Source organism: Sinocyclocheilus anshuiensis, unplaced genomic scaffold, assembly GCF_001515605.1.
Source record: "Sinocyclocheilus anshuiensis isolate Anshui unplaced genomic scaffold, SAMN03320099.WGS_v1.1 scaffold509, whole genome shotgun sequence".
Lineage (NCBI taxonomy): Eukaryota > Metazoa > Chordata > Actinopteri > Cypriniformes > Cyprinidae > Sinocyclocheilus > Sinocyclocheilus anshuiensis.
Window position 1 is genome coordinate 565,271 of NW_015539853.1, and position 13,640 is coordinate 578,910.

At 36.6% G+C, this 13,640-nt stretch overlaps 1 protein-coding gene across 4 annotated transcripts in view; it reads left to right on the top strand.

The window, feature by feature from the left end:
- cxxc5a (CXXC finger protein 5a) overlaps positions 1–10,602 on the top strand; it is a 29,499-nt gene extending 18,897 nt beyond the window's left edge. For 3 of the 4 annotated variants that reach the window (XM_016481050.1, XM_016481048.1, XM_016481049.1), the window contains exon 3: positions 9,385–10,602. In XM_016481050.1, the coding sequence (XP_016336536.1) occupies positions 9,385–9,429 (45 nt within the window). In that variant the 3' untranslated portion in view covers positions 9,430–10,602. The remainder of the gene's footprint in view (positions 1–9,384) is intronic. The other variant, XM_016481051.1, reaches the window with a different exon arrangement.
- The last annotated feature ends 3,038 nt before the right edge of the window (positions 10,603–13,640 follow it).

Genomic DNA, 13,640 nt, shown 5'->3' on the forward strand with positions numbered 1-13,640 from the left:
TTTTCTCTTCAAGTTCATCATGTTTGATGTTTATGTGCCTAATATGCATTAGGCTCTTTTTAGTTAAAAAAGGGACAAATGATTAAATTAGTTTGAAGGTACTTATGCTTCCTTTTAATTGGCATCTGCTATATGCACAGGGATTTTAGATTTGTCCATTTGATGTCTTCCACACAAATAAAACCTTTAAATCAATTGTTTTTTGTTGTTTTGTTTGCTGATTACAGACACAATCTGTAAGAATAATAATGGCAGGGTGAAGCTGTGTCACTAACGTTTCAGTCATTAAAAATGGTCGGATAATTCCAAGCCACGTCTGCTCCCCCAGCTGTCCAGTCAGCGTGGAGTCAAACAAGGTCACGTCTGATGGCGTCTCAGGGAGCCCCTGTGATTAAAATGTGTCTAAAACATAAAGTGCTGCCGGTTTATGGTTTCTTAAATGGATGTTAATTCGAGCGCCTATCATGATGGGAATAGTTTTGCACTAAGCATCTGAGATGTGCTGCACCTGCTGTTTTATTGCTACTAGACAGAGTTGAAACAGCGCTGTGGAAACCAAATAGAGCACAACATATCAATTTATAATTCTGGTTCGGGTCTGGTTCTTGGCCTGCATGAAGCTAGTTGGTTACCACCAAAATACTCTAGCTTATTAAATAATTTAAGAAACCTGGTGGGGACGCCAGTACAACGGCACTGCATGATGATCATCAACATACAAGTATGTTGTGCTTTGTATGCTGATGAACTGGTGTCCCCACCAGACTTATTAACTAGCTTAACCAGCAGATTTACCTGACCAGTCAGTGTCATGCAGACCGACTTTCACAAGTACAGTTTTGCCATTTTAACGGTTTAGAATTTTATGATCATATTCATGTTGATGAGATGCTATCTATCAGCATGAAGGTCTTAACTAACTTAACCAGCAAGACTAACTTGGAGAGCTGGCTTCATGCAGGCTGACCAGTTTGACCAGTAAGGTTTTCCTGTTTAGACCTCTTTTATCATCTCATCAACATTAATTACAAAATGGAATCAGTCCATTACCATGGGAGTCTTAACTAGCTTAACCAGCAAGACTAACTTGGTCAACCAGCTTCATGCAGACCGACCAGTTTCACCAGTAAAGATTTGTCATTTAGACCACTTAGCATCTCATCATCATTAATTAGAACATGAAATCGTATCCATCAGCATGGAATTCTTAACCAGCATAACCAGCATAACATAACATAACAGAATAACAACATAACTTGGTCAACCAGCATCATGTAGGCTGAACAGTTTCACTAGTAATGTTTTGCAGTTTAGACTGCTTAACATCTCATCAACAGTAATTAGAACATGGAATCCTATCCATAAGCACAGGATTCTTATAGCTTAACCAACAATTTTGGTCTACCATATTCATGCAGACTGATTCGTTTGATCAGTAAGGTTTTGCTATTTAGACCTCTTATCATCTCATCAACATTAATTACAAAATGGAATCAATCTATTACCATGGGATTCTTAACTAACTTAACCAACAAGACTAACTTGGTCAACCAGCTTCATGCATACTGATTAGTTTAACTAGTAAAGTTTTGCTGTTTTGACTACTTATCTCATCATCACTCTAAATTACAATATGGAATCTTATCTCTCAGCATGGGATTCTTAACTAGCTTAACCAGAATGACTAACCTAGCCAACCAGCCTCATGTAGGCCGACCAGTTTTACCAGTAACATTTTGCTGTTTAGACTGCTCAGCATCTTATCGCCATTAATTAGAACATGGAATCCTATCTATCAGCATGGGATTCTTAACTAAATTAACAAGCATGGTTAATCTGTCCAACTAGCTTCATGAAGGCTGACCAGTTTCACCATTAAAGTTTTGCTGTTTAGACTGCTTATCATCTCATCACGATTAATAAAAACATGGAGTCTTATCTGTCAGCAGCCTTAACTAGCTTAATCAGCAAGACTAACTTGGTCAGCAAGCTCCTAGCAGGCTGACTAGTATCACCAGTAAAGTTTTGTGATTTAGACTGCTTAGTATCTCATCACCATTAACTAGAACATGGAGTCCAATTTATAAGAAATGAATTTTTAACTAGATTAACCAGCAAGACTAACTTTGTCTGCCAGCTTCTTGCAGTCTGACCTATGGTGCTCATTTTTGCAGGGTTAACTAATGGCGCTTTTCCACTGCATGGTACGGCACGGTACGGCTCCGGACAGGTCCGTTTTTACTGCATTTTGATCAAATAAATTCAGTCTTGGTGAGCAGAAGAGAGGAACAATTTGACCGGTAGTGTAATTAATAAAAACTGATTTCTGATTTAGATAAACATTCTGAAAAGGTCATATACTGTACATTCTGAAATATATCCGTAGTTTCAGTTTAATTGGTAGAGTTTGACATGAATTGATCTGTGGTGACTCTTGCTTGTCTAAAAAGAACTTAGACAGTAAATGCTTGTACTGTCTGGTTGGAAGAAAGAAATACAGTTACAATCTGTTCATCTGTCTCCACTTATATATAAAATTATATCAGCGAAGGATCGAACGCAACTGTAGCCTGCACTTGCACTGAACTTATATTCAAGTTTGTGTTTGACAGTGTTGGTGTGTGTATATGGTAAAGTAACAGTGTGTGTGTGTGTGTGTGTTTTAAGAGAGAGGGTACAGGCAGGGAGTAATCTTGCAGTAGCTAGGCTACTGGGTGTTTTGCAGCTTTCACGGTGCATTGCTGGCATCTCAGAGAGAGCCATAAAAACAGAGGGGAGAGTGAGGGGGGAGGTAGCGTGCAGACCGTCAAGGCCTTTGCCACCTCACACCTCACTGACTGGAGATGTGGGAAATTATTTTAGGAAGCCTGCGTCTGAATGGATATAAAAGAAGCACAGGAGAATTAGGAGCGTGAGGCTCGCCGGACTGACGTTCACGTTCACCCCAAGACCTTAGAGCTCTGCTTGCATGTGGCTGCATGACTGCTTGTTCCTTTATTTTAGCTGTGTTAATGTGCCTGAATGGCTTTGCTTGTTAGCATTTGTTAGCATAAGTATCTGTGAGGATAGTGTGAGTAATTGATGATTTACATTTCATTCATACATAATATATTTTGTACCTTAAAAATGTATTATATATGTATGCTCTGTCAGTGTGTTTATATATAAATTTATATATAAACTTTTTCCTCCACATATGAATGTTAGCTTCTAGCACTAAATTAGTTTTTTTTTCACCTGTGTTTTTGTCATGTTTAAAAAAAAAAAAGCTTAAGGCAGACTAAGCTGGTTAACTGGTCTTATCTCGTCAAGCTGGTCTGTTTTGCTAGATTCAAAAGGGTTTTGCTTCTGTTGAGGCTGGAAGATCAGCTGACCAACCAGCTAAATCAGCTCAATTCTAGCTTGACCAGCTTAAACTAGCAACGACTTTTAACAAATTTTTTTTTTTTTAATGAATAATTGATTGATTGATTCATTCTAAAGTTACAAAAGGTTTTCATATGTTTAAAAGTGTAACCTAATGTAGTCAAGGTGATTCAATCAAAATTGCCTAATATTTTTGACGGGAATAAATCAACTTTTTTAATTTAATTGACGCCAGCACAATTTGTACCTGACATTTTTTTCAGTGTAAATATAAAAATATTAATTTTGAGTATGTATCTACGTAACCATGTTTTGTGGACATAAAAAAGTATAAAAATCTTTTTTTTTTTAAATTGTTAAAATGCAGAATGTGTTCTGCTAGGTTTAGGATATGGTATTTATAATGATAGTTATATATTAAACCAATAGAAGTCTATGCAATGTCCCCATTTCAATCGCTAAGTAAACATGTGTGTGTGTCTCATGACAGTCGCATTAGAGTGAAGGGTTTATTTGAGATGATGGTGGTATCAGAGCTCTGAAAGGGAGAGACGGTCTCTTCTTGGTATGCGTACACAGAGAGAAGCTGTCACCCTGCACCTCTATCTGACACCCTGACACACACTCACTCACTGTTTCCTATGTTAATATATTATTAATTGTAATTTATTTTTGTGATGGCAAAGCTGGATTTTTAGCATTATTATTTCAGGCTTCAGTGTCACATGATCCTTCAGAAATCATTATAAAATGTTGATTTGGTGCTCAATTATTATAAATTATTATGCTCAGTTATTAATAATGGTTCTTATTATAATCAATCTTAAAATGAGTTTTTGGCTGCTTAATATTTTTGTGGAAACTTTTTTTTCATATTATAAGACATTATAAATGTCTTTACTGTCACTAGCAATTTAATGTGTCCTTGCTGAATAAAAGTATACTTTTTTTTAAATTTTTTTTATCTTACCCAAAATTGTACCAAGAATTGTTTTTGAAAAGCATATTAGCATATTAGGATCATTTCTGAAGGATCATGTGACACAAAAGACTGGAATAATGGCTGTTGAAAATTCAGCTTTGACATCACAGGAATAAATACAATTTGAAAATATATTAAACTAGAAAACAGTTTTTTTTAAATTGTAATAATGTCTCACAATATTACTGTTTTTATTGTATTTTTTATCAAATAAATGCAGTCTCGGTGAGCATAAGAGATTTCTTTAAAAACATATAAAAATTGCAATGATTCCAAACATTTACTGTGTAAAGTTGTGCATATTAAATAACCAGTGTCAGTGCTGTTTTTAAATAATAAAAAAAAAAAACTTTGATGTTTAGTGACTTAAAATACTTTGATGCAAAAAAGATGATTTATTTTAACCTTTAATTCACAATTTTTAGCTCAGGCTATCGAATGGAAACAGTCAAACTGTGCTCTTGTCCCCACAGGTCAGTAATACGGATCCAGTGTATCACTGACCTGTGGAAACTGAACCCTCAGCAGATTGGAGTGGTAACTTATTCATAGGAAAATCAATAAACACAGATTAAGATGGTGGATCTTTTGGTTAACACCTTGCAGGAATGATGACCTTGGAAACGCACGCTACTGCTTGTCAGGGTCCAGTGTTTGTACAGATTTAGGGTTAAAGGTTGTGGGTCAGGTGTCATAGTAGTCGCCTGTGGGCTTGGCTTCTGAAAGAGGATTGGGTGTCATGGTCTCTTCTAGTGGGTTGTGACAAGCCAAAGGTCACAACCAGTGAATTCCCAGGCGCTTGTGAGCAAGACACACCCACAGTGTTGCATTTGATTTTCACATGCAGTCAGCAGTACGCATGTTGCATTGTTTTGAAATGAGTATCTACTCAAATTTTCATTTAGGTCTCTAAATTAGGCAAATGCATGAAATGCAACACAAAACAGAATATTAAGCTGGTCTCAACAGTAAGGATTTTTGAGCAGTTATCAGATTTTTACTTTTACGTGTATTTTAATACCACAGATACTCTATGATGATAAACAGATATTTCTAGCAAAACATTCGCGTCAGGAAAAAAAATGGTTTATGTATTAAATGTAACTCCACAGCGAATATAAACTGATTAAAAAGACTTTACTGGAAAATTATGGCATTTGATTTCAAAATATGCTGTTTATAATTTATAATTTAAAATATCACAAGTCACAAGGCTACTGTTTAAAAGTGAGGTCAGTATTTATTTATTTTTTAAAGAAATTAATACTTTTATTCGAATAAATGCATTCTTTTGAACTTTCTATTCATCAAAGAATCCTCAAAAAATGCATCAGACATCAAATCACATATATATGCATCTATAATACTTAATTTAATATATATATATATATATATATATACATAAATACATACATACATTAAAACAGTTTTATAAATTATTTTCAAACCCTCTCTTTTGTAGGAAACTCTTCTAAAGCTGTTTGATGCTAGCATGTTGCTAAGCTAACAATATGATGCTTTAATAAGCATAAAATAAATTTCACACATAAGTACTGGGCAAAATAGTACTTTTGCAATGATTTTTACCAATATATTTGGGCATTGAATGAATGAGCTTATCTCAATGCATTCTGGGATTGTCTTCTCCATAAAGGAAAATTGCAATGCTGCATTCAATATTGATGTCTGATACACTATATTGTTTATCAGCCACAAGAGTTTATTGTTTTGACTGTCCTCTGACAGAAAATAAGAATCATACACTCCCCAAAGTAAAAAAAAAATGAAAATGTTGTTTCATCCAAGAAATACTTGAAATACTCATGCAATCTTGATTTACAACATGATATTAGGAAGTGTTAAATTAAAGTGTTAAGAGTTAACATCTGCCCAGCTGTTGTCATGGGAGCACTCTAGTTTAGTCCGTTAAGTCTGGCCCATATATTTCTTTGTGTGTTTAAAATGTGTCCGTCTTAGTTTGTCTCGTTCAGGAACGCTTGAATGATATTGAGTGTGAGTGTGTGGGCTGGTGCACGTGTGATCATGTGAGCGCGGATGTGTTTGCTGCCCATGGCTTAGGCCAGTGCTGGCAAACGTTTAAGATTCTGTGCCGCAGTAGTGTTGCATTATTGGGGGGAAGGCGCTATGTTTTCAGTCCCCTTCAACCTCAACGTTGCCTCACAAGGCTTCTTGCTTTTCCTCAACTGGCCCATACTCAGCGCCCACCTGAGTCCCACCGCTGACGCCAAACCGACAGACGTGCAGCACTGAAAGAATACAGAGAGAGAGAGAGATATAAAGAGGCCGTAGTGAGAGCAGTGTGGTGGGCGCTGGACGTGACTGCGTGGTGACTAAATAATGAATGTGGCGTATCGGGTTTCACATGGAGCCAGGGCCATGGCCCATGGCTGGAGAGGAGGAGGGGGCAGGAAAGACAGAACAGGGAAGGAAAGGGGGAGAAGGAGGAATTAGATGAATCACACGGCCGCAGAGGAGAGAGAAAGGATGCAAAACAACCAACGTCTGTGGATTTCTGTATTTTTGCCTGGAAACAGTTTCTAAATGGTGTCTGCTTATAGAAGAATGAAATTTAGAATTTAATTACATAATTTTGTTTATTTGAAGGTTCATTGCTTGTCAAATGCTTGTCTTCTGACATATTTTCTATCGAAACAGGAAGTTTAAGTGAAGAATATCTAAGACCTCATCCCCTTTTTTTAAATTAGCCTTCAAGGTTTAGCCACGTCACATCTGTCCCTGCATCCAAATATATGCATACTTCCATACTAGTGCATAGTGTGCAAAAAACACTGTGAAATTAGCAGTATGTCGGATTTCATAGTATTCATAAAACAGTAATCGAAAAGTACTCAGTGACCTACAACTTGCGTCCGAATATGCATACCTACATACTATATATTTGGCAAAAAAGAGTATATGAAATTAGTAGTATGTCAAACTTTGTAGTATAAAACAGTATGCAAAAAGTACTCAATGACCTACAAGTTGTGTCTGAATATGCATTCTTCCGTACTATATAGTTGGCCAAAACAGTATGTGAAATTAGTAGTATGTCTGACTTTGTAGTATTCATAAAACAGTAAGTGAAAAGTACTTGATGACCTAAAGCTTGCATCTGAATATGCATTATTCCATACTATATAGCTGGTGAAAAACAGTATATGAAATTAGTAGTATGTCTGACTTTGTACAGTAGTATTCATAAAACAGTCAGTGAAAAGTACTTGATGACCTAAAGCTTGCATCTGAATATGCATTCTTCCATACTATATAGCTGGTGAAAAACAGTATGTGAAATTAGTACGTTGGACTTCGTAGTATTCATAAGACAGTAAGTGAAAAAGTACTTGATGACCTACAACTTGCATCCGAATATGCATAATTCCATACTATATAGTAGGCAAAAAAGAGTATGTGAAATTAGTAGTATTTTGGATTTCATAGTATTCATAAAACTGCAAGCGAAAATTACTCAGTGGCCTTAAACTTGCATCCAAATATGCATACTTTAATACTATATGTTAAGTAAAAAACAGTATGTAAAATTAGTAGTATGTCAGATTTCATAGTATTCGGAAAACAGTACGTGAAAAGTTCTTAGTGACCTACAACTTACATCTGAATATGCATACTTTAATACTATATAGTAAGTAAAAAGCAGTATGTGAAATTAGTAGTATGTTGGACTTCATAGTATTCATAAAACAGTAAGCGAATAGTATTCAGTGACCTACAGCTTGCATCCGAATATGCATACCTACATACTATATATTTGGCAAAAAAGAGTATATGAAATTAGTAGTATGTCAAACTTTGTAGTATCTATAAAACAGTATGCAAAAAGTACTCAATGACCTACAACTTCTGTCTGAATATGCATTCTTCCGTACTATATAGTTGGCCAAAAACAGTATGTGAAATTAGTAGTATGTCAGATTTCATAGTATTCGGAAAACAGTACATGAAAAGTTCTCAGTGTCCTACAACTTACATCCGAATATGCATATTTTAATACTATATAGTAAGCAAAAAGCAGTATATGAAATTAGTAGTATGTCGGACTTCATAGCATTCATAAAACAGTAAGTGAATAGTATTCAGTGACCTACAACTTGTGTCTGAATATGCATACTTCCATACTATATAATAGGCAAAAAAGCATGTGAAATTAGCAGTATGTTGGACTTCATAGCATTCATAAAACAGTAATTGAAAAGTACTCAGTGACCTACAAGTTGTGAAAAACAGTATGTGAAATTAGTAGTATGTCAGATTTTGTAATAGTCATAGAACAGTAAGCCAAAAGTACTTGATGGACTACAACTTGCATCTGAATATGCATACTTCCTTACAATATAGTACTGTATGTGACATGAGTAGTATGCTGACTTTGTAGTATTCATAAAATAGTAGACAAAAAATACTTTTTCTGATGAGATTGTGAAGTGCGCATCCAGTCAACACTACTATCTCATGAGGTCATGGGAGAAGATTTTTGAAAGGCAGTGAAGCAACAATGACAAAGCCAACATGGCAGATACAGTACGTATGGATTTCAGTCATACTACAGGTTTTTGTACAATATTGACCAATTTTTTTTAATGAGTGCGAAGTTTGTTCCTTATCAAATTAAGTACCTGTTCAGGTAGTAAGCACTTTCGGACACACCTTGTGAGACACTGTTTGATAAATGCTGGTCGGCTGCAGGTAATACTAGAAGGCGGGGCATTCTTGTTCTAGAGAGCATTTGATTGGACAAAAATCTGTGTAGTGCAGGATGAGTCATCAGTATTGTAGTTGTGAAAAAAGTTTGAATGCGTTTGAATGAATGTCAAGATTTAAGTGTACACTAGCATGTAATTAGCTTCAATGCTAACAGACATGACTAAAATCCACAAAATGCTAATTTGGATCTAATAAATCTAGGTCTGTATGTGTTTTTCATCCAAACCGCACTCTACTAAATGCACCCCATTTCTGTCCCCTCCCCCAATTTCTCTTTTTCTTTCTCTAAGAAGGTGATGCTGCCGACGGGCGCGGCGTTCCGATGGTTCCAGTAGAACTGTGACCTCTGACCTCCACCCAAAGCTCTGCCATCAAGTGCAATGCCAACTCTCGCTTGGATCATCTCGGGCACCAACACTGGCTGACAAACACAAACTACGTGAAAACAAAAAGAGAAACTCGAGACAACTATGAAAAAAAAACTTCATCACAAGATACAGAACAATAAAACAACAATACAAAAAGAATCAAACGAGTAATGGATTCACCTACTTATTCCTTGAACCAAAAATTAAACATAAATAAAAATATCTATGGCAACTTTCATTCCCTTTTATATGTTTCCATTTTGGTACCTTTTTGTCCCTTTTCCAGCAGATTTTTTCTGTGGCTTAGACATGGAACTGTTCATTGACAAACAGAAATGGCGGACTCAGTGTGGACAATCAACAAAATTTCTGTGTTTGGTGTTAATGTTGTTCACGTGTGGAAAGATACAGTACTTGTGTAGAGAATGTAAATTTTAAGGCTATATTTTAAAATTAGTGGCTAATGGCAAGCACTATTGTAATTTAGGACCATTGTTCTTACTTAAAAACTGTATTTTATGATTGTTTCTTTTTTTAGTTTGATTTAAATTTATCGTTTTAAAAACTGATCAATGTTTGTCTTTCAAGGGAAAGAAAATATTCCAAAATCTACAAACCCAGTTTTCTGAATGAACAAATATACATCATAAAAAAAAAAAACGTACTCTGATGACGACTTAATTGGAAGATAAAATTCTCATTGTTTCTGTAGGGTTGTTACTACTGGAAGCTCCAAATTTAAGATAAATATTTCAGTTTGCTTTACTGTACTGGCAGCCTTTTGTTATATCATGTCAGATTACATCATATCACGTCACGTAATATCACGTCGAATGATGTTCCACATGATGTTACGTTTTATTACGGCTCGTCACATTATTGTTCTCAGTGTACAGGTCTGAATTTTTACGGAGCCCTCCACAGCACTTGCTCGGCTCTGTCGAATGCACTGAAAAAGACTGAACTTTTTTGGTTTGGTATGTTTTCATGACATTGCCGGTAGCTACAGCTTTTAAAAAAGCAGCAATGTTTGTATTGGATTAGAACTATGGGCTGGTTTTGTGAATAAAAACAAATGCATGTATTTGTGTCGAAAATTTACAGCTCTGACGTCTGTCTATTTGCATGTTTTTTAACAAACAGCAACAAACGTACAAAAAAAAAAACAATATGGAAATGTTCGCAGAATCCTCTAGGTTGTTCCCTTTTCCATTCAAAGAGTAAAATAAAAAGCAATGGGACACAATATGTCATTTTGAGATGCGATAAAGATGTTTTATCTAGAGTCTTTGATTTCTTCATTTTCTTCTACTTATTGTCTGACACACTTATAACAATGACAGTGCAGAACAGTGTGCTGCTGGCTTTGTCTGTGGCCCACACTGATCTTAATATCTTTGCATTCCTGCGTACGGTACAGTCTGACATTTAAAGGAAAAAAACACAATTAAAAGACAATGAATTATTGATACTCTGCCAACGTCTCTGACCGGCAGTCTGTGAAAGCTAATCAGTGGTAAGGTAAATGGGAAGGTAAGGCATGTTTTGGCAGCACAAACACCTTTTGAGATTTTTGTGCTGAAGATCACCACACAAAAGAGGAAATAGGCGGGATCATCATTCACATGGATTGTGTGTGTGGAATTTTGTTGGCATAAATTTTCAATGATGGATACTTGCTACTTACAGTTAATATCTATGTCCATAGACCCAGTGTTGGGTAACGCGAGTTACGTAATCAGATTACTTTTTTCAAGTAACTAGTAAAGTAACGCATTACTTTTTTAATTTACAAGAAAATATCTTAGTTACTTTTTCAAAAAAGTAACGCCAGTTACTTTGTTTTCCCATTTATTCACTGACAAGTCTCCTGTCCCCATATTGGGAGAAATCGGAAGTGCAGAGGAGTTGTGTGCGCTGTGTGAACATGATGTTACTGTAGTTCTAGACTAAATGTGCATGTGCAATAATTCATCCCACTCACAAAAAACAGATTTAGTATTCATCAAAATGAATTAAAACAGTCAAATGCAAACTCAGAATATGCCATTTAATGTCATTTAAAATTTACATGGTTTTCGTTTTTTTGTTGAACACAAAAGAAAATATTTTGAAGAATGCTGGTAACTAAACAGTTTCGGTTCCCATTGACTTACATTATATTTTTGTCCACACAATGGAAGTCAGTGGGAACCGAAACGGTTTAGTTACCAACATTCTTCAAAATATTTTCTTTTGTGTTCAACAGAAAAACGAAAACCATGTAAATTTTAAATGACATTAAGTGAAAAGAGTAAATGATGACAGAATTTTCATTTTTGGGTGGACTATCCTTTTAATTTAAAATATAAATATCAATAAAATAAACAATAATTTAAATTACTTGCATTTTTATGCAGGTGGATGAGAGATCACACTGGTGCCCAATATCGCTCAAGACCAGGACCACCGCTAACTAGAGGCAAGTATAATACTTAATGTAGCAAACTTTTTAACGACTGGTAAGGGGAGTGAACTAACCTCCGACAGATACTGCAGCAGCCGAGTTAATTGCAGCTTTTAGAGGGTCTGAGATCAAAGACAGCAGACCAAAGCCCCTCCTAAATAGGGTCAAGCGATGCCTATGGGACACACTGAGTAATGAGACTTTGAAAAGTAATGATTAACTCTGAATAAATGTAGAAATTGCAATCGCCGTTACACCCCTGCATACAAGAAACACTGTTGGTCTACCGCAAATATGAACTAATAAAACAAAATTTTTATGACTAAGTAAGACAGGTGGAAGTAAAAGTATGCGGATTATGTGAACACAAGAGCAAAGCATCGTGCTGCAGGAGAGAGGTGGAGGTACCAGCTGCAGGCCTGGAGAGCTGGATAGAGTCCTCAGTGCCGTAATGAGCCCAGGTCTGTGGTGCAGTCATCAGAGCAGGATCTGTAATGAGCCACAGTCTCGGGTGGAGGCCCAGTTTGGTGGGGCTTGGGTAAAAGTGTGTATGCCTGCGTGTGTTTATGTGAGATAGACTGAAAGAAGTAGGGCTCGAAAGAGAGAGAGAGAATGTTCCCAGCTCCCCCCTGGTGACAGCAATGGGCCAGTGCCATGGCCGCGGCGCTGGGAGGAAGCTGAGGCTCTGCATTATTAATGTGAGCCGTGGCGTCCTCGCCTCTTCCCAGCCACACAGCTCACTGCCCATCCTGCCATCAGAGAGGGGGAGAGAAAAAGAGAAAGAGTGAGAGAAAGGTATGTATTGGGGGGGGTCGGGTGGAGGCCCAGTTTGGTGGGGCTTGGGTAAAAGTGTGTATGCCTGCGTGTGTTTATGTGAGATAGACTGAAAGAAGTAGGGCTCGAAAGAGAGAGAGAGAATGTTCCCAGCTCCCCCCTGGTGACAGCAATGGGCCAGTGCCATGGCCGCGGCGCTGGGAGGAAGCTGAGGCTCTGCATTATTAATGTGCGCCGCGGCGTCCTCGCCTCTTCCCAGCCGCACAGCTCACTGCCCGTCCTGCCATCACAGAGGCAGAGAGAAAAAGAAAGAGAGAGAGTGGTATGTATGGGGGGGTGTAGATAAAGAGAGCAAGAGAGGGATGGTAGTGTGGCTGTGCCTGTTAGTGAATGCAGTGTGTTTGTATGTGTGTGTGTTGGGCTGAAGAAACAATGTTTTTTTTTTCTTTTGGTCAGTGTGAATATATATATATATATGTACCCAAGAGAGGACATCGTTTTCAGCCAATATATCTACAGATACAAAAAAACGGCATGTATAGCCTATCTACGTGTGCTGAATAGACATATTTTTCTGTCTAAAATATCAGACTTTAGGGAATAAAGTGTTATACAGTTTTCCGCACTGCATCCAAAAATACTGACACATTAAAAGTAATTAATTTATGTTAGCATGAACCTTCTTATAGATGAAAGGGAAATACTAAATGCAGCAGAAAAAGTGACCTTGTATGAGTATTTATTAATTGCAATCATTTTTTGTTATTTTTGTTTTTAGTTTTGTTTAGTTATATTTTCTAAATGCATTTTGGTGATCTTATTGTAAATCCATCCATGCATATGTTACATTTTGTATTTATTTTATCAGCGGCTTTGGTTCTGAAAGTATTTCTTCCATTAATTTTTCCTACAGGGATTCTAAAGTGTAAGCTAAAGCGTTATAAGCTATGAACCAAGC